This window comes from Centropristis striata, chromosome 4 (genome assembly GCF_030273125.1).
Source record: "Centropristis striata isolate RG_2023a ecotype Rhode Island chromosome 4, C.striata_1.0, whole genome shotgun sequence".
Lineage (NCBI taxonomy): Eukaryota > Metazoa > Chordata > Actinopteri > Perciformes > Serranidae > Centropristis > Centropristis striata.
Genome location: NC_081520.1, coordinates 18,130,631 through 18,153,505, shown reverse-complemented (window position 1 = coordinate 18,153,505; position 22,875 = coordinate 18,130,631). Strand labels below are relative to the sequence as shown.

Here is a 22,875-nt window from a genome sequence, read left to right as displayed (position 1 = left end):
GTTTTTAAAGGTGCTATATACATTTTTTATTTTTTAATTTGATTTATTTGGCACAGTTTTAAAAGAAAGAAAACAAAATAATACAACAATAATACAATTTATATATTCCATATACATATTGAAATAAAATAAAGACATGCCAGGAAAGCCCAAAAAACCCTCATGGGGCTTGAATAGTGGGATTCCCTAATAATAAAGGTATTATTATTATCATGGCCTCTGACCTAAAGATATGTGAATGAAAATTATATTATTTAACCAAAACAAAATGAAAAAAAGAAAAGAAAAGAAAACAGGCTAAGTGAATAAGGGGGTGAGGACTCCTGACAGGACACTGATGCTGACAGTTAGAGACATTCTGCTGTCAGGACTCTGTATTACAGCAGACATCTGCTCCTCAGTGTCCCTGCTCACACCCTGCTGCTCAGTGTGTGTGTGTGTGTGTGTGTGTGTGTGTGTGTGTGTGTGTCGTGCTCAGGCCACCGCAGCTATTGTGTCGATATTTACTGCATGTGTGAAAAGTCATCTGACCACACAGCAAAAACCTTTGGTACCTTCTTGTTTTGATAGCGTTTGCTTAAAACAAGTAATTGCTGACATTTTCAGAATATATTCTGTACGTAGAGAGGAACTCAGTGGCACGCAGCTCGTTCCTCAGGGAAATCCTCTGGCACACAGGAAGTGATGCAGGCAGCAGCAGTAGACAATGTCTACACTATATATCTATACATCTAACTAATAATATATATTAATTCACATTTATACTCAAAGCAGATGGACTCCACACAAAATATTATATAGCCATTTTCTATTAATGTGCATCAACAGTGCTCCTATTTGTCTGTTTATGTATTTTGCAGTCTGACATTTATCTTTTTTTTTAGCATACTGTAGAGATCCAGGGGGTCTCCACGGGTCGTTAAAGTTGTAATAAGAACAGAAAACAAGTCTTTACCGTCACACTGCACGTTTATTTTATGCAGGGGAAGCTCAAACATCATTTATATGCCAGATTTGAAGGTAAAAAAAAAGAAAAACAACTTGAAGATGGTTACAGAGGAGTTCTGTCCAGCCCGGGAAAAAGTATAATCAGCCTCAACTCTGACTTTACGTTACCATGGTAACCAAAAGAAAAAAAAGTAATTTAAAGTGACAGTACTCAGAAGGTGATCATTACAATACATATATCATTATTATTATGATTATATGTTTTTGGTTTAATCTCTTTTGTATTCATTCTATATATATTTTTAAAATTCCAATCTATTTTTTTATCTGTATGCATGACTTTTAAATCCATCACTGTCTGGTTCACTACTCATGATGTTACTGCAGCGCAAAAAAAAAAAAAAATCATACGAGCAGCCTGAGAGGGTAGAGAGATATTCACATACTACACACACACACACACACACACACACACACACACACACACACACTAAGCTTGAGATGACATATTTTCCAGAAGGTGCTCAGCTACAGATGAGTGCTGTTGTTCCATCTACCCAAAAAGTGCCCTCCTCTGCTCTCCTCATGTCCTCTTTGCTGCTGTAAAAGCTTCACTTTGACTGGAGGAAGAGAAGGAATAACCTTTTTTATTTTACCTTTTTCTTCCTCAAACCCCTCAGTGTGTCTTTTTGTATTGAGAGCAACAAAAAGCTCAGACTGCTCCAGGATTTGGGAGGTATAGGGCAAAACACTCCGTTGGGATTAATTTCATTTCACTGCACTTTGTTTCCTGATATGAACTTAAAGTAAGTGAAGAAGGAGGTAAACAAACTGTGTGATGGTGAAGTCATACTAGGGCTGCACGATTATAGCCAAAATTATAATCACGATTATTTTGATCAATATTGTAATCACGATTATTAATCAAGATTATTCATCGTGTTAGGGAAAACATCTGTATTTTTATTGCACTACTTTTTTAACAAACACCAGGAACAGTTTTTAGTGTCCGGTGCTTGTTGTAAACAAACAGAGATTGCTAAGTGAACACCTCCTGCAGCAGCAGCACATACACACTGTACTGCTACAGAGCTAACTGTTAGCCTGTTAGCCATTTGCAGACTGGACGCTAAGGGGTTAACATCCCCTCCGGCTCTGCAGCTGGGAGAGCCGGAGGGGATCTTAACGAGCCGCCGGCCTCCGCGACTCGTTAAGAAGAGTAAGAACGAGTCTACAAAAGTCTCCAATAACACCAGAAAAAGTCACTGGATTTGTGTCCAGTCACTTTCTTCAAAAATAGTTGCTAAGGGGGTCTGAAAAGTCGCTAAATATAGCAACAAAGTCGCTGAGTTGGCAACACTGCTTCGCCAGATTTTACAAATGGCGCGTGTTGTTGTGGCGTTGAGTACTACGTCACATCCTGCTTAGTGTTCTATCCAATCAGTAACCAGGCTTTTTTCAGGGGAGAAAAACGGCCCTGCTCTTCAACAGGGGCAAAAAAAGTCCCATCAAAAGACTGCTCAGGACGGCTCATATTCAAATTAGGGACGTTTCGGTGAGTGAGACCCACCTCATTCTGGGTATTGGGCTGTAGTGGAAACAGCCTTTATGCTACAGTCCACGGAGTGACTTGAAGGTACCGCTGCAAGGTGCGCTCGCTCGTTATTTATTTAGGCAGCTATATGAAACTATACGTTCGCCCCCTGGTGGTTGGCGGACTACTGATGTAGAAAGTGCTTGATTAGATATGCAGGAGAGCCGCATTTTAAAATGGAAATATCACCGACAATCAGGTTTATTTAGTCGTGGCGGCCAAAATCCTGATCACAATTAAAATTCAATTAATTGTGCAGCCCTAAGTCATGGAACCAAATAGAAAATTGGATTCTTCTGATTTCTTTGAAATTCTACCAGCATACATACATATATTAAGCAAAATCAAAGCTCTCTTTGAGGGTTAACAGTCTTAACAGCAGGCTCTGTGCTGGCCTCACTAGTCTGGTGTTGTCCCCCGTTTGGTCTCATTCTGTGAGAAACCCTGCAAATGCTTCATGTACGTCATCATGTATTCGCTAAATCTGTTTCCATTGTCACATTTTTGCTTTTATTGATGCACCAACTTTTCCACCTTGACTAAACATAAAAACTTCATTGTGATATGTCAAGACTTTGAAAATACTGCTTTTTAGAAATATATATATATATATATATATATATATATATATAAACAGGTGGATTGAAACACACCGTTGTCTTCTTCAGCATCAAGGGCTAGGTTCAGTCTAATTTTATTAGCTTTACTGGCATCAAATCGGCATGGACAGTGTTTCCAAAGTCTCTAAATAAAACTGGAATTGATTGAAGGAGCATAAAAATATAACAGCAGATCTCAGTTAACCATTTGCTCTCAGTGAGAGTGCTGCTATCATCACTGCTCATTGATGTTCTTACCGCACATACCTCCACATCCACCCACACACACACCACACACACACACACACACACACACACACACACACTTACACTCACACCTACACACAGTTGCTCATCTATGCACACACCTTCCCATATCCTGCAGAGCCAGCACAAACCGGCAGGTCAAAGCTTAATGCGCACAGGGCTTTGTGAAGTGTCTATGTCGAACAGAGAAAGGACATGGAAGCACCCATATGAAGACATAATTTAGGTTATACCAATTTATTAAGCAAAATATGTTTTTTTGTTTTATAAATTATTATTAACTTAGCTCTAACAATAGCAGTGGCCAAATTCTACCTGGTCACTGGCTCAGAGTCAGGGGTTTTTCATTTAGGACTACAAGCTAGTAACATGCTAACACTAACATTAGCTGTTTTAAAGTAAGTGGTAACATTAGCATGACATATTGAAACAATTGTACACAGAAGTCAGAGCATTTTCATTTCACAGGGATCTGATCCAGCGGCTGGCAGCTAAAGGTGCACGGTCTTAAAATGGCAGCAGTTGGGACAGAACTAACAGTGTAAACTGAGGGGCAAGCAGCCTTAAGCTGGATAGAGGATAAATGGGAAATCACATAGTGTTGGGAATTAAGGATGCCTCTTTTATAAATAAATGATACCTTGCATAGGGCGTCAAATATATAAGGATGAACCTGAGCAACGCTTGTGTGGATCTCACGGTTAAAAAATGTGGTTAGATGTCTATAAGAATTATTAATAATTATCATAAATAATTATTAATTATAATAAATTATATGACTTGATTTGCTCTAAGTCATCGTTGGGGGCACCACTATGTACAACAGGGAAAAATATAGCCAATTCACCTAAATCAGTCTCATGAAGTTACTAAACTATCAATTTGGAACACTGATTAATAATTATGAATATAATTATAATCAAATTACCTTATTAATATCTAGTAATGGTTGAGGGAATTGTGGATTCTTGACACAGAAGAGGCTAGCATATCGTTCATAGTGTACAACATTAAATAGACAGCATTTGTAATCAAAAGGTATTTATTCTAAACAAGTAAAGCAAATAAAAACACACATCTATGAGGTATCGATTTATACACTCTAATCTAATGTAGGCTTACAAAAGAGTGTTAAAACTGTGTATTTGTTACAGCTAATTCAAAGTGTATTATGTGTAAATCAGTGTTTGAGCAAATCAAATGTCAAATGTCTTTGTCATCAATTAAACAATTTTGTTTTTGACTCACAGGGCAACTAGTGTTACGCAGTTTTCTCCAGATTCACCGGCTGTTTGAAAACACTGCAACTAATCAGATATAAGGAGAGGCTTGGCTGGTATTATACAGTAGTATACCAGGTTAAATCCCAACAATATGATTTTCAATACGGTCAAAAATAAAGCCGATGCAGTCTATGCAGACTTACAGGACTAAAATGTCTCTATTTGGGCTTAATCCTAATAATAAAGGTAAGACAGCCAACATAGACCAACTGATTTTTGTCAAAGTTTCAAAGCCACTGCAGTGCTGTTCAGCGGACACACACAAACACAAATACCGCCATATACCATATAACCCAATGAAATGTTGGAAAAGTATGGCAGCACAATCTCAAAACAAGACATTTGTTTAAAAAAAGGAGGAGAAATTTGAAAACTATCACTGAGACAAAACACCAAACTGAGCTTTAACATTCTAATAGTAATTAAAATATCAAGTCTATTCACAGTCTGTTCACCTAAAACCATTCATCTCTTTAGTAGTGTGTGATATAAGCTACAGCACAGAGACAGTGACTGAAGGTGGGATCAGGCTTACAGAGGCTACAGAGGTTGTTATTCTTAATGAGGCCAATTAATCATGAAGCATAGCAGCAGAGAAGAGGAGAGGAATCAGAAGCCCGTTGGATTTATTCTAGCAACTGCATGTGGAAGAAGACATTTTCAGTGTGCACTCACACACTCCCCCACATACTCACATACACAAACAAACACAATCTGCTGCAACTGAGGCAAACCAGCCGTATCAGCCAGCAGCTTCTATTTCATCTAAATCACTGCAGAGTTACAATGACGAGGCACATCTTTACAAGCAATACGTCTTCTTAAGGCGTGCAGACGAGTGTTACATCGATTTGTAGCTCTATAAATAGAAAACCTGGGTTCTATTTTGGGTAAAGAAACAACAAACCTGCACAACTTCTCACCAACACTACTCTTGCATCTTTCTTTTTTCATATTCATTGATTTTTTCTTGTATTCATTTCATCTCAACCCTAAAACTAAGCCCTTCTTCTCTTTTGTTTACATTTATTCAGCAATGGTCTGGTAACATCAATGTATACCTAAAGATACATTTGAGGAAAATGGTTCAATTTAATGAAACTAAAGTCTTACAATGCAGTAGACACATCCAAAAATCCAAAGAATTCATACTGTGTTTTAAAAAAAGTCATTGTGAACAGTCATTGTGTTGTAAGTTGCACTGAAAGTCCCATTTTCAGTGCACTCCCCAATTCATATTCACTTCAAATCATAGACTGTATAAATAAGCTTCAAATACTTCTAATTACTGGCACAGTCAATACATTGTACAGTATAAAAAAAAAAAACTTGAAGCAACCTCAAGCACTTCTCACCAAAACTACTCTTGCATCTTACTTTTTCGAGTTTTGGTACAAATGTTTTCACTCTTGTCATTCATTCATTCCCTAGTCATAGTTTAATGTTACAGAAATGATGCACACATATTCAGATTTGCTTCTCTGGCTTATTAAGGAAGCCCAGTCATCCTGCAGCGACAGAACAGCAGAGTTATTGATTAAACAATACATTACACATTCAGAACACTACAAACCTCAGCCTATTAGATTTGGCCCCCTATACTACACTACATTAACGTCTCCTGTTGCTGGATGAATCGCAACACTCCAAAGCATCTTTCTGTGCTCTCTGGGTCTGTGTATTACATCACTTCCTGTTAAATCCTGACATGTTTCCTGTCCCCTGATTAGAGGGCAGAGGATTGAGAGAGAGAGAGAGAGAGAGAGAGAGAGAGAGAGAGAGAGAGAGAGAGAGAGAGGGAGAGAGAGAGAGAGAGAGAGAGAGAGAGAGAGAGAGAGAGGGAGAGAGAGAGAGAGGGAGGAATGACCTTCACACATGAGCTGAGTGAAGAGAGGAGGGAAGACAAGGAGAACGGACTGGAAAAGGGAATTGGACAGGAGTTGCCTGGCAACCTCCACAAGCACAGGAAGAGTTGACAAGTCGCTTTATCTGCAGCCGGCCACTTTGACGTCACAACAGAAGCCGACGCAGCACACAAGATGCATCATAATGATCCAAGACGGCCTCCTCTGCTGGGGTCTCCCCTTCACTGTTTTAATGTTGGTTTATGGGCTCTTTTTACACTCACATGCTCTTAGAGTCCCACACTGACAAACAAAGATAAAGTTAAACTCCCCCTCTCTCAAAAATGTGGGTTTTTTTTACGTTTATGTCGCCTCAAATATCTGACCTTGACTATACTGAGTTGTATCTGTGCAAGGTACGTCACTATAGAGATATTTTCTCTACTAAAGGAGATGTCTGTGCACTTCACTAAAATCTGACTGGGGATTTCCATGTCACGTCATTTCCACCGAGCGTGTAACGGCAGCGTAGCGAGCCAGCCGGATACACACGAGATAACAAGAACACGCGATAATCCTGAACGTATAGGAGATCGCGGGATCCCGTGATAAACTGTGTATGAATTTAACAACAAGAACAACAAACAGCTTACTTTGCTTCTCCGATGTGGAAGATCTGTTCATCTGACCATCTATCCTTATAAAAGAATGTGTTATGTCATAAATGACTGTAGGCTGTTCCACTTCAACAATCAGACATTCCTCGTCCATGTCGCCGACCCTCTGAGACCCTCTGAGACCCTCTGAGACCCATTGATTGATTGATTGATGATCTGGTGCCTCGGTCATAACATAATGTTGATAGTAGTTGTTAATGATAATGATAATGTTGAAAGTAGCTGCTGTGCAAATTTAAGTTTTGGGCTGCTTGAGCTAAGGTGGGCCATGTGAAACAACATAAACAACATAAACAATTTAAACTACTCTCACCATACTGATAAGACTGCTAGTTGTAGATTTCAATCAACCCTCCTCCTTAATTTGGGAGTTCAAGGCCAGATCCAGAAATCCTTAATGAGGGTGATCGGAGCTGGAGCAGATAAATACATGTGACGTCTGCAGAGTCATTTGTCCCAGAAATGAATGTCGATTGTAACCTTTAAAGACAGAAGCCAGATGTTAGTGGGCGTTAGTGTTTTTATTGTCCACTGGGAAAAAAGAGGCTAAAGACTCTCTGTGACATTTAAGTTGAACAGAGCAGATGAACTGTGACAACTATTATTCAGTTCTCTGGTTAAAGCTGTGTACTGTACACACACACACACACGCACACGCACACGCACACGCACACGCACACACACACACACACACACACACACACACGTACAGATGGCTGATGCTAACCTAAAAACAGGCAACGTGCTTCACAGAGTCCTTCACGGCAGAGAGGGGTTCTTACCCGATTACATAAATAGAGCGGAGACTCTCAGAGGACACGAAGAAAGAGACACAACCAGGACACAAGATGCTGAGTGTTTGAACAGGAAGTACAGTGAACAGGACCACAATCAGCTCTAAAATAATCTCATAACCATGCACTACATGAGTATTTATCTAATACAATCAGGACTTATAATTCAGCCCAAAGATGTTTTTGTTTGTTATTAAAGTTTTTTTTTTTTCAAATAATGCAAATAAGTATATTTATATCAGGACCTCAATAAAAAAGGACAGAACAATAATTTTAACACTTGTCAGCAATATGTACAAATCAGTGATCAGTGCTGCCGTGACAAGATGCCAAGTTCTATGACTGTTATCTAGCAACATTTTTAAGTTGCTAAGCAACGGCCATGGAGCAGGCTTTGGGGTGAAGATGGATGCCACGAATGACTTCAGAAGATAAACTCTGTCTATCTGCCAACTGCGAGACAGCCTGTTGTGACGACAGTCTGCTAGTGAAGAGCCGAGCCGCGGCCCCTGGAGCTGGACTCACACCAACACAGTAATACACCAGTGGACTTCTATACGGCAAATTATATTCTGTTACCTCCTCTTTCTAAAATAAAGTCAACTCAGTGATTATGAGATCAAATGTCTCAAGTCCAATTAATGACATTCTGAGAAAATCGGCCTTGTCCGGTGCCTTCACACTGCAAAAAAGGTGTGTCTAAAAACAAGATAAAAACACTAAATCTGAGAAATGATCTTGCTGCATGGACAGATAATTTCACTTGACAAGATTTCTTAAATTAAGATTATTAAATCTAGAAATAAGCATGTTGAACGCTTAAAATAAGAAATTAACTCTTAAAACAAGATAAATTAAAGCTGCAAGCAGCGATGAACTGGCCCGAGCAGAGTGACCTGACAATTATTAGTTTCTTACCAAGATAAAAAACTTTCGATTTAGAAGTGTTAGATAATTTATCTTGTTTTAAGAATTATTTCTTATTTTAAGTGTTCAACATGCTTATTTCATGTTTATTATGTCCCTCAGATTTAGTGTTTTTATCTTGTTTTTAGACACTCCTTTTTTGCAGTGCACCTACAAGGCCAATCATTTATTTAATATAGTCTTTAAGAGACCCAACACCAGCGACAGCAACAACACTAACACTGTATATTTCTTTTTTTTGTTCATTCACAAATGTTCACTCCCTCTCAGAAACAAGATGTTGCTACATATATATATATATATATATATATATATATATATACGTACAAAAAAAGTCCCATTTCATCTCATTATTTCCAAATAGAAAAACAGTTTTTCTGATGATTATTTCGGGGTTTTTTTTTTAATGTTTTTCTGCTTTAATCTGGAATAATCTGCAAAGTGGAATTTAGACTTTTGTTTTATTTATTTTATTTTATTTCGTTTTATTTATTTTTTTTATATTTAAATTATTATTTTATTTCTATTTTTTTTCATTTCTGTTTATTTTTTTAAATTTCTGTTTATGTTTTATTATATCTTCATTCATAAACACAGGTCCAAACAACGATCTGAACGGCATTAAAAACAGAAAAATTACATGAAGTTGAAATGTATTGTTGTATTTTTAATGCATTTAAACTCATTTTTGGTGCAAGCCTGAAAAACAATGTAGGCATTTAGCACAACCAATCAGTATACTGTTAATAAAAAGTAAGGCTTTCAATACAATCTATCCATCTCTCTGCTTACCATCACTTTAACTCAGATTTTGAGTGTGTTTTTAATATTTGCTGCTGAGGATGCACAGGAGACTCACCGTGCAGTGTGAACAGGCTTCACAAAAGTCTTTACACTCTTCACACCTTTTTTGAGTTTGTTGCACAGACGAATCGGACTCTCTACAGTATCAATATATGTATATAACAACAAGTATTTTAAGAGTTCAGTGTTGTTTGAGGAGTGTAAGATACAACAAGTGTTGAGTAGGTTGTTAATGTGTTTCTGCTGTTAGTCTAATTACATACTTTCATCTGAAGATGAAAACAAAGAAATGCTCTTAGAGATATTCTGATACTTCAGCTTGTGGGCGTAAAAAAACACAATGGACTCTTTTATACATCGGAGTAGCAGCAGATTTGATTTCTCAAGGTCCAGGTGCACAGATCTTTTACAAGTTACTTTTTGTCCAAAGCACACTGCAAAAAAGGTGTGTCTAAAAACAAGATAAAACACTAAATCTGAGGGAAATTATCTTGCTGCATGGACAGATAATTTCATTTGACAAGATTTCTTAAATTAAGATTATTAAATCTAGAAATAAGCATGTTGAACACTTAAAATAAGAAATGATCTCTTAAAACAAGATAAATTATCTAACACTTCCAAATCTAAAGGGTTTTTTTTTTAATCTTGGAAAGAAACAAATAATCATCAGGTCACTCTGCTCGGGCCAGTTCATCGCTGTTTGCAGCTTTAATTCATCTTGTTTAAAGAGTTAATTTCTTATTTTAAGTGTTCAACATGCTTATTTCTAGATTTAATAATCTTAATTCAAGAAATCTTGTCAAGTGAAATTATCTGTCCATGCAGCAAGATCATTTCCCTCAGATTTAGTGTTTTTATCTTGTTTTTAGACACACCTTTTTTGCAGTGCAGTCAAGACAATAATTTACAACATATATGCAAATAATGCATTTATATCAGTTTTTATCACAAAAATACAATCATTTTAGCTTAAATTGAAAAAATGTAAATTATCATCTTTGTCAATTGAACATACATTTGCATATAAAACATTTTATTTGCAGGAAAAGTATGCAAATACAAGAAACAACAGTGTTTCTCCTCCTCCTCTTCTGTCTCAGTCTCTCTCTACTCCTGTAAGCATTTTCCTGTCATCTGAACTCGAGCCATGAATCTATAATGGAAAACAGCTCGGTGCTCTCTGGCCTCCCAGTCCTGCTCTCTCTACATTATATCACTGTATATCATTACACATCAGTCAGCTGCTTTCTTTCACATCATATGCCCACATTATGGACATGCACACACATGCTAACATGCATACAGCTACAGCTACACACACACACACACACACACACACACACACACACCAGTGCCCACTATAGAAGAAGGAATAGAGAGAAATTAACGGGTTCTCTGCAACAGGCACACAGTAATTAGATATAATGAGGAGATAACTGGCCAGTAGTAGGTGAAGCTGCCTACCTTTATAGCCATCAGCCACAATGTTACAGTGATCAGCGAGCTGATTAAATAAGGACCGAAAGATGATGTAATAACTCAACTTCACACTGCAAAAAAGGTGTTCTCAGGGAAATGATCTTGCTGCATGGACAGATAATTTCACTTGACAAGATTTCTTAAATTAAGATTATTAAATCTAGAAATAAGCATGTTGAACGCTTAAAATAAGAAATTAACTCTTAAAACAAGATAAATTAAAGCTGCAAGCAGCGATGAACTGGCCCGAGCAGAGTGACCTGACGATTATTTCTTTCTTACCAAGATAAAAAAAAATTCAGATTTAGAAGTGTTAGATAATGTATCTTGTTTTAAGAGTTAATTTGTTATTTTAAGCGTTCAACATGCTTTTTTGTAGATTTAACAATCTTAATTTAAGAAATCTTGTCAAGTGAAATTATCTGTCCATGCAGTAAGATAACTTCCCTCAGACTTAGTGTTTTTATTTTGTTTTTAGACACACATTTTTTGCAGTGTACCATCATTTGAAGCCTTTCTGTTCAGACTGTCACTGAACATTTTCACCAGAAAATCAACAATGAAGATTGTTGTCTTTGGATTTTGGTGGCTGTGCGAGCAATGATTGTCCTTGTTTTGTGGCTAAAGTGGATATACCTTAATAATGGAACCTGAATGATATTAAAGGCTTATTTTAAATGATCTGCCTTCTGACTTAACAGATATTTGACTAAATACTTCACGTCTAGTCTCAACTGTATCACAGGAAGTCTGTGCACAGACAACACATGACGCAGTGTTGTGCCTTGGCTCCATCACTCTGCTCCCAACAGGGGAGTTCAGTTTCAGCCCTGCCCACGATCAGACTGCAGAGGATCAAGTCAACTGTATGCACCATTACAGTACAATATGATGAGTATTAATGACTGAGATACACTCAGTGTGGCTGTATTTAATGCTTCACATGGCTACATGAGGGCTAAGCTTTATGTAATAAATGTAGACGTTCTTCACCTCTAAATGCAGCAGAGCTTTGGCTTTCCTCAGTGCAGTTGTTCTGCCAAGATGTGTTTACACCATTCACACTGTCTACACAGAAAAAAACTGCAGCCAGCTAACCTCACAGCTCATATGGGTCCATCATCATCATCATCATCATCCATGTGTCCTGTCAAAACTCCTTCAGCTGCCCCTCTCTGTTAGTCACTCTGAATACTCTGAAGTAGGGCTGCACGATTATGGTCAAAATGATAATCATGATTATTTGATTAATATTGTTATCACAATTTTTAATCACGATTATTGTTCAGGAAAACATCTGTATTTTTATTGCACTACTTTTAAACAAACAATAGGAACAGTTTTTAGTGTCTGGTGCTTGTTGTAAACAAACAGAGATCGCTAAGTGAACACATCCTGCAGCAGCAGCACATACACACTGTACTGCTACAGAGCTAACTGTTAGCCTGTTAGCAATTTGCAGACTGGACGCTAAGGGGTTAACATCCCCTCCGGCTCTGCAGCTGGGAGAGACTGCTGCAGGAGGACTGTGCCACTTCGACTCGTTCTTACTCTTCTTAACGAGCCGCGGGGGCCAGCGGCACGTTAAGAAGAGTAAGAACGAGTCTCCAAAAGTCTCCAATAACACCAGAAAAAGTCACTGGATTTGTCTCCAGTCACTTTCTTCAAAAATAGTTGCTAAGGGGGTCTGAAAAGTCGCTAAAAATAGCAACAAAGTTGTTAAGTTGGCAACACTGCTTCGCCGGCTTTTACAAATGGCGCGTGTTGTTGTGGCGTCGAGTACTCCGTCACATCCTGCTTAGTGTTCTATCCAATCAGCAACCAGGCTTTTTTCATATGGGAGAAAAACGGCCCTGCTCTTCTACAGGGACTAAAAAAAGTCTCACACGTGAAATCAACAGAGCTAATATCTTTTTACCGTAATATCAAAAAAAGTTCTACCGTATTTATCAGGGTAAAATTCTGGCAACTACAGCTGCAGTTTTTTTTACCGTGAAAACAACAGTGTAGGTGGCAAAATTACATATAAGGCCATCCGTATTATAACGAGCAAACGTCATTTAATTATCGCCTTCACTGCCTCTCACAGGCCAAACACAGTGGCACACACACACACACACACACACACACACACACACACACACACACACACACACACACACACAAACACACACACACACACACACACACACACACACACACACACACACACACACACACACACAGACAGACACACACAAACACAACAATATGTGCAACTTTACCAAAAATAGAATCTCAAATGAGTGATGAGTTACGGACGGCCTGCGGTATTATGACACTGAACTACATTTCCACTGATTTTACACATCTAGATTCACGTGACTGCAGCCAGTCAGAGGTGTGAACACAACAGCCCAAAGTCAACCAAAGAAACGTGGACGTGCAGCTGGGAAAACACTGGCTAACCCAATTACGTCTGTGTCAACTGCAGCTTTACACAAGAGGCTGATGTGCTGTATAAATCTCCTTAATATGAAACAGATCTTATCAGGACACAGAAGACTGGTGAAGGTTACAGCGCTCCCCTCTCTCTATTTAAAACCCCTCTGTAATACTTGGTGCCCTTGCCACTGTCTTTGTTATACGCTTTAATTAAATGAGTTTAGCACTTTAGTGTTTAATGTTCAAAATAAACAGTTCTAAATGAATTTGACATTGGTTAATGAAAGACTGTGCAGCTTTAATGATTGATATTTACATCAGTGATGCCTTTTTGAAGACGTAACAGGTCATTATTCTTTTTAAAATTATACATTTACAAAATAATTTAAGTGACAACTTCAGTGACCATGTATATTTTTGACAGCTGCTATTTATCTCTTCAAACACAGCTAAAAAACATTCATTTTAGTCTGAAAATCAATCAATGTTTTTTTTTTCCTGTTAATGATTGGTGCAGTAAACTAGCTTTAATGTAAAAAACAATCTGATTTATTTATGGTAAAATACCAGCAGCTGTTGTTGCCAGAATTTCACCGTAAAAAATAAAGTGAGTGGTTTTAGTGTACATTTTAATGTAAATATCTGCAAAAACTGTAATTTAGACTGAATAATCCTGTTATTTCAGTGTAATTGTGTCTTTGTGGGATTATGGTATTTCGCCATTAATTTTACATAATTAAAAAAATATATTTTTACAATTTAAGTTTTGTACTATTTCTTGATTTACGTTAATGAAGTTGCTACTACGGCGATACACAATTTTTTTTACTTTATACCCTATTTCTGATGCTATTTGACAGTGTTTTACTGTAATTTCTACCAACATTTTTTACAGTGTAACATCAACATAAACATGATGCAACATAGGTATGTGCCTTTCCATCTGTGCTTCTATATCTTTGTGCTTGTGCTTTTAGGACCCAGTGGAAAAAAATGTCTACATGTATTTATCCACTGCATTGTGATTTCTAAAGAATTTGACAACTGAGACAAAACTATATAGAACAATGTAAAATAGTGAAAAACTGCCAGAAAGCAGAACTGTTCTGATGTTAAAAAATGTTTAAAGGAACGAAATAACTGATTTAATAAGCAGCACCAGGAGGAGCGACTCCACCATGAAGTAGTGAATGACAGAGGAATGCTATTAGTACAGTGGCCCTGAGAGCTCACAGCGCTGCAACTCAAGAAAAGACATGCAAATACACAAAACACAAGCAGATTGAGAAAACGTCTTCATCAATTTGACAACACAAGCGTAGCATTTAGAAAATGCACGGCAAAAACCACAATAGAAGTGTTTAGGTGTTTTAGTGTTTAGGACACCTAAAAGTGATGCACACATCTGGACATGCTTGTGATATTATCAGGTATTTCATGATAATGATATTTTCATGTTAAACATGTTATATAGCGTTAGCCCGCTAGCCCGTATCAATCACATTGCAGTTAAATAAGTCAAATAAATGAATGATACACGGTTTAGTTGGTCTATCAACTGCATCGTGTTGGTCTTGGTTTTGCTAGCCCGCTAAAGTTAGCATGCTAAAGTTAGCATGCTAAAGTTAGCATGCTAAAGTTAGCATGCTAAAGTTAGTGCGCTAGCAGGGTTTTCCCTGCCATTAAAATGCTCAGGCGCAGCACCAGAGTCATTTTGGTCACTGTCAAGGCCAATTTAATGCTAAGTAAAAACTAACAAAATTTGTTTTCCCAGATCTAATGATTTTAGAATAAATAAAGTAGCCTTCTTATTAAGTAACAAAGGGTTTTTTGTGGGGAGGACCACAACACCTCACCAAAATACTTGTACCCAAATCTTCCACAAACTTAGGAAAAACACTGAATTGCAATATAATACTGAAGCAATATTGCGTCCAACCTATACTGAAAACATCTCCAAAACACAGACACACTACAACAAGAAAAGTTGTTTGGCACCTCTTCCAAACTTCCAAAATGTATTTAATTCCATCTAGGATAGAGACTTCTTCCTGTCTCTATCCTGACAACCGCTTATTGTCTGCTTAGTGTCAGAAGAAACCCAAATACTACATAATAAATTACAAAAAAACATTATTTCACATCCCAGAGTGGCATTTTTCCTGCTCCAAGGAGCCAAATGCCATAAAGCTCACACCAGCATTACCTTATGAACTTTCAAGCAAGAGCAAAGAAGTACCAAAAGTGCATCTACGTGGCAGGAAACCTCTGTTGTTTAGGGCCTGGCAGTACTCACCTTTTCAATTTTGTCCAGCCATTCCTTATTCTGGGCCAACTCGGCCATGAACGCCTGGTGCTTCAGCCATTTCTTATGTAGCTTCTGGGTCTCGTCTCTGCTGCTGTCCCTCGCCATCAGCATCTTCTCACACACCCAGTCCCCCAGCTGGACGAGAGAGAGAGAGAGGCAGGGAAAGAGTTAGAGATGAGCATACATACTGTAAATAACTGTTGGTTTCTATAAACTAATTCCTCACTGCAAAAAAGGTGTGTCTAAAAACAAGATAAAAACACTAAATCTGAGGGAAATTATCTTACTGCATGGACAGATAATTTCACTTGACAAGATTTCTTAAATTAAGATATTAAATCTAGAAATAAGCATGTTGAACGCTTAAAATAAGAAATTAACTCTTAAAACAGTTTTTTTTATTTTGGTAAGAAAAATTATTTACAGTGCTCATTTTAAAAGATCTGGACACACACGCTAATAGGAGCATGCTGAAATTGGTTCAAAAGAGAAACATAAGCTTGATTGCATAAAAGACACAGATTATCATAATTCACACACGTATATTTAATAGGCTTCTGTTGTGTGTAAAAGCTGCACAGAAACAGGCTACCAAGAGTGTACTGTATATAAACATAGCAGCAACACATACAGTGGGAAATACAAGGTCAAACACACAGACATGAATATTTAATGACGCAAAGCAGGCACATGTAGGCAGACACACGTGTACCAACAAGCATGGTGGCGAGAATTCACATGCACACACAACACAACAGATCCACAGCATCAACACACACCCACACAGTAAACAACCTCCCCCACACACACACATCCACTCTCCATCAAAGAGTAAAATCTGCACATTTCGCTCAGACTGTGTCTGTTTGAGGCAAACACACAGCGAGAACACCTCACGCCTGCGCTGACAGCATCATCAAAAATATTCAGGTCAGCATCAGCACCCTCATCTCTCCATCATCAGCATCCTCACACCTGCATGCCACACTTCCACCTGCACCTCAGAGCCTCTCTCCCTCACTGTAAAGCGGAAAACCTGATTACCGGCAGCCTTTAACGGGAAAAGCCCACAGGATTGTGGCAGCTGCAGACAGCCGCTGGTATCCGCATCCTCGCCGGTCTGCCGTCACACACATGCAAAGACGCTCTTCACCGCAGAGCCAGATGGAGAGAGAGAACGAGGAGAGGAAGGATAGAGAAAGAGAGGCGCCTTCTGGAGAGCTGAACACCAGACAGCAACACAAAAGGTGTGCTGAGAGGAAAATGCCAAAGCAGGAGGGTAAATCACAACAATACTGGAGGCTGAGGAGACAGACTGGAGACTTCAAGCTGAGGCTGCGCTCCCCTCTCTCTCCCCCCCCCCCCTCTCTCTCTCTCCTCCTTCTCTCTAGCTCACACTCTCTACTTGCTATGTTGTTGAGGATTCGCTGTACGCTCAACCGGGAAAGAGAGAAAAGGGGCGGGGGTGGATCAGTGACGAGCGAGAGGGCAAAGATGAGGAGGACTGAGAAAAGAAGAAGAAAAGGAGGAAGAAGAATCCTCCCCAAAACAATAAAATGGCAGGCAGCCGAGCCAGTGCATGGGCGCCCCTCCCCTGCCTCACACCTTCAGCGAGTTGGCGAGTGAGTGAGCGGGCGGGTGGGCTGCCTGGCTGGTTGGAGGAGAGATGGGGTGGTGGAGGAGGATAGGAGAGGGAGGAGCAACAGACTTGTATTGGGATTTTTGGGGGGGGCAGGGGATACAGGCAGCGCCTCAAGGCTCACCGGTCACGGCTAATGATGCTGAGCTGGAGGAGGTGTGGGGGGAGGTGGGCTTTGAATGTTGCCAAAGCAGGAGGGTGGATGAATGTGACTGAAAAACAGAAGAAGATATATATTTTGAGGTGGGATTGAAGCGTGCCGTTCCCCGCTAACATCCGAGCTCATGACTCCTCCACAGCTGCTTTTGTTTCATACTTCCTGTCCTCCACTACACACCACCCCCCCTCTACCATCCCTCGCTTCCTCTCTGCAGCAGTCCCAGGCAGTCATACTCTCTGTCTCCAGCTCGCCTGACTCTGCTGCAGTGGTAAAGCAGAGAGAAGAGAGAGAGAGAGAGAGCGATAGAGAGAGAGAGAGAGAGAGAGAGAGAGAGAGAGAGAGAAAGAGAAAGATTTGGATAGGGGAAAAGAGAAAGACAGGAGGAGGGGTGATAGTGGGAAGAGACAGACAAGTAGTAGAGGATTGGACAGAGCAGTGATTTACCCTGAATGATGCATTTGTAGTTTGATAGATCGTCTTTCCTTAAAAGGACGGAGGCTGGAGTTCTATCTGTTGTTCTGTCACCTTTTCCTTCAGCTATCACACACAACCGCACACAGTGCAGGCGAGTAAGGACACGCCAGCTAACAGGAGTAAACACATTCACACACATACATGTAGAGGCAAACAGGAGTGTGTACACACTCCTTGAACACACAGACTCGCTCACACACACACACACACACACACACACACACACACACACACACACCTACAGGTCCCAAGACTGCAGAGGTCATGGAGGGTCAAAGCCTGATGCCCCCCTTGAGACTGTAAATGAATTGAATGAGAGAGGAGGGGAAGGGAGGGAGTGTGTGTGTGTGTGTGTAGAGGGGGTGGGGCGGTAGAAATGAATGGGAATGAATGAGGAAGGGGGAGTTGGTCTGACGTAGGAGAGGAAGAAAGGGGCAGAGGAGAAGAAGAGGGAGAGAGGAGGGTTCATTGCCTCATCATCACATTTCACATTCTTCATGGATTTGAACTGTAGGTGTCAGATTTAGTCCTACAATAGACATCAGTTGGTGAGACAGTCAGTAAGTTTACATGGCACTTGAAAAAAACGAATTATTGCCTTAATCTGACTATAACTGGACAACTGAAGAGCACATAAACGTGTTAGTCCGACTGATGTCGGAGTTCTCCAACCCTGATTAGGACACCCAGATAATGTGATTGGAAAAGGATTTTCGGCAGCATGTATGACAAGACAACGCATGTGCGCATGCTTCAAATGCTCCACCCCCGCACTGGAGTATGACCCCGGAACAAAAACATCCAAGGAAGCCGGTCGCACATTAGCCGGTCGCAGTAGCCGGTCAAATTAACCGGTCTCGCATTAGCCGGTCGCATTAGCAGGTAGCATTAGCCGGTCGCATTAGCAGGTAGCATTAGCCGGTCGCATTAGATGGTCACATTAGACAGTCACATTAGACGGTGGCAGCAGCTGGTCAAATTAGACGGTCACATTAGACGGTCACATTAGACGGTCACATTAGCTGGTCGCAGTAGCGACGGCACAAAGTGTTGAACTGAGGTCAACAGAAAGGGCGCCATATTAACCTGCTGAAACGACACATATCTCCACCCAGTGTTGAGGAGGAGGACACGTTCCCGTCAGTTATTAGATTTTCTCAGTTGCATGTAAACTGGGACAAGGACAGAAGTCCTGTTAGACGCCAATATCGATTTTTAAGCATAACTTGATTAAACTGTGCATGTAAACGCACCGAGTGTGGAGTGGAGAAAAAGGATTAAGCCATCAAATGATTATTCTATGATTATTCTTCAATTAATCGTCCAAGTCTTTGGACAATCTTTCATTCCAGTTTTTGTTTTCATCATGGGAAATTCAGTCTATATGGATTTTGGATTGTTGGTCGGACAAAATAATGTAAAGATGTTAAATTGACAGCTGGGAAATTATAACTGACATTCTGACTGATTGTATAAAGCTTTGATCACACAATAATAATAATTAAAAAAAATACTTATAGAACTACATCATCCCCCCAAAGTGGATTTATTTTCCAATAAAGTAGTAGCTAAATTCAATGTCTACGTTCTCATACAAAATCTGTCTGCGCACAGTCCACCCCCATCCTCTGAACTCAGACATGGGTGATAAAGTAGGAAAGCAACCAAAGGGTCTTTCTTGACATTAAGGCCAACTTTTTTTTTAAGATTGCGTTATCAGAAAGTGACAGAGAGAATTGAAAGGGGGACAATTAAGAGAAGACGTGCAGCAAAGGGACCTTGGGCTGGACTCAAACCCAGGTCTGCTGCAGTTGATAACAAAATCTTACCCAATTTGAAAACACCAGACTAAAATATACATTTTCTTTCTTCTAAACTGGACATCAGGCAAATGTTTGAATTAAGACTGGAAATATTTTTCCGTTAATGTTAAACAATTGCTGACCGATTTGTTTAAATAGCATCAGCATACAATAACTAATCCGAGGCACCGTCTATAATATCCAATCTGACAAAAGAAAAACACAAACAGACAGAAACTGTACTGAATGCAGACAGAGGAACCTTTGCATGTATTACATCTAGTATATACTGTAGAGACACAATGTTTAGCAATGCAGCCTTTGGGCATACACCTGCTCTTCTCCTGAAAGAGGCCGAGAGGGGAATCTGGGTAAAAAGTTTACCTCTTCAGTACTCTTTAGTTCTGAAGTTGTATTGTAGATAAAGAGGAAGAGACAGGTTGGAAAGGGACTTTTAAGATTATATAAGAGGGAATAAAACAATACTTAAAATATTTTCACACTCTTTCTTCACAACAAACATTACCATAAATTCCAGCAGCTGGTTACAAAAATTGTGTCCAATTATTAAGTAAGAAACTATGAGCCCATATTTATGCATTTTAGAAATGCATTAATATGGGCTTTGGTAGCTAAGCAACCAGGGCCAGATGGCGGCTCCCAATCAGAGCAGAGCAATCAACTGAAATCAACTGCTGCTGTGAAGCCACTGACAGGGAGGGAAAAACAGCAAAACGTTCTCCTTGAACAGAAAGCATTTTTGGCCAAACCGTAGCTCCTATCATTGATCCGACTTCACTTTGAGCATCCTGAGTTCTTCCTGAACGTCTACATATGTGTTTTGTGAATAAAAATTAAGAAATGGTCTTTTAAGAGCGATCACAAGAAACTGGTACCTCTGCTTTCCTCCAGAAATGTTCCCTCCTTTTTAACATGGCGGTCTATGAGGCTGTAGGTGCGTGTAGAGTGGCATCTGCTGCCTCAATCTTAGGCTACATGCCAAAGCCCTTATTTCGCATCTATGCGTCCCTCACTTGCGCCGTTCACTTGCGTCTTAGTCCCGCCCACCGGGGATGCATGGAGAGACGCAAGTGAGGGAAGCGAGGAGAGGAGAAACGATTTAAGAGACATGAGACGTCCTTCCCTCCGAAGCGTCAGGTGAAGCGACGTCCGTTTCTAATGACGGCGGCAGCGGATCACAGCTGGATCAGCTGTCAGTGGCTTTAACAGCTGGAGACATGCACTGATAATAATAATAATAATAAGTGTTTTCTCTGTTTAACAAACACCTGCACATGAATAACAACCTCCATTGTGTATTTATACTGTGAACTGTGTCCAGCTCAGGGGCACGGGAATGTCTTTATATAATTTATTAATTATTATTTGCTGCTGTATTAGGACAACTATTAGGGCCAAGTATGAAAAAAAAAAAAAATACGGACCCGGGGGAGGGGGGTAATACTGGTCCATGCCTCACTGGGTCCGTCCGGTGCCACACACATACACACACAGACACACACACACACACACACACACACACACACACTTCAAAAAGATGAATAAAGATTCCATAAACCCGGCTCCATGGCACGCGTAAAGACGCATCACATGAGGATGACCGTGAGGAATGAAGGCTGGGAACAATAAACCTGCTGCTGTGAAAAAAGTTTAGACCAACGTTACACACTGTAACAGTCAACAAGAAGCAGAGGAGGTCTGAAAGAGACAGCGCTCCGTGTGAACGCGAGGAGGAGGGAGCGTCAGTCGGATCACTCTGATAAAACACCTCAAACAAAGCGAGTGATGGAGAAGAAGAGACATCCCGCAGGTAGAAAGGAATGAAATGTGGTGATGTCGTAACATCACCTCATGTTATCTGTTTTTAATCATGCCATGGTGGCTGGGTCCCTCTCCCCTGGGTTCCTATTTATTTATTTATTTCGTATATTGCCCTAATACGCCGTCGTAGTAGACGATCCTGGTGATAAATTAATTATTTAATATACCAGAACATGATTGTGTCCGCTGAACACCGGCCAATATTTTATTAGGTTAGATGATGAAGGTAAAATGTAAATTATGTCACTCAGTAATGATCAGCCTCGCGTGGTACTGATGAAAATGACAAACAATGTAAAAGTGTTTCTTGCTGACAGACAGACTCTCAGACTCTCTACTGTTTGTTTTTTTTTACTTTAATAATATCCATAATAAATCTGTACGGTGGAAAAAACAGATCACGAAAAGGAAAAAAAGGAAAAAGGAAAATAACTTCTAGAGTGATGTTTCTCTTAATTTATTATAAATGTAGAAATATGTTTGTGGTGTTTTTGTTGTTCAGAGTCACAATAAAACAGATTTTAATTACATGGTGAATCATATAAATAAAATATAAAACTTGTGGTGACACACTTTAGTTTAATCTGTGATCTGTCTTCACTCCGGTATCAAACTACAGCGATGTTGCGATGTATAACATCAGTCCGATCAGCTGCTGCGTCTATTCAACGAGTCAGGGGGCGGGGCCACCGCTGAAAGACTTCCGCATAGGATTCTCTCGTGTATCCTCGCTTGTGCCTCCTCCGATATGCCTCCTCTATCCTCTATCCTCTATCCTCCGTTCACAAATAAGAGCTTTGGGACGGTCTTAAAGATGGCGCCCGCGAAAGAACTTCCGGTTCAAGCGAGGATAGAGGATAGAGGAGGCGAAACTTAAGGGCTTTGGCATGCAGCTTTAGTTTCCAAAGTCTCTCCCTCTGCACTCTAGCTATGATGTCATCCACTCTAGCCTCTCCATAGGGTAAAATTGGGGGGATTTTTTGGCGTGTTTTTGCCGAATAATTTGA

The 22,875-nt window shown here is 39.8% G+C and overlaps 1 protein-coding gene across 1 annotated transcript in view; it reads right to left on the bottom strand.

Annotated features, from left to right (window-relative positions):
• LOC131970523 (spectrin beta chain, non-erythrocytic 4-like) overlaps nt 1-22,875 on the bottom strand; it is a 115,131-nt gene that overhangs the window by 32,481 nt on the left and 59,775 nt on the right. Inside the window, exon 25 of the mRNA XM_059331940.1 lies at nt 15,940-16,086. Coding sequence (XP_059187923.1) covers nt 15,940-16,086 — 147 coding nt within the window. The remainder of the gene's footprint in view (nt 1-15,939; nt 16,087-22,875) is intronic.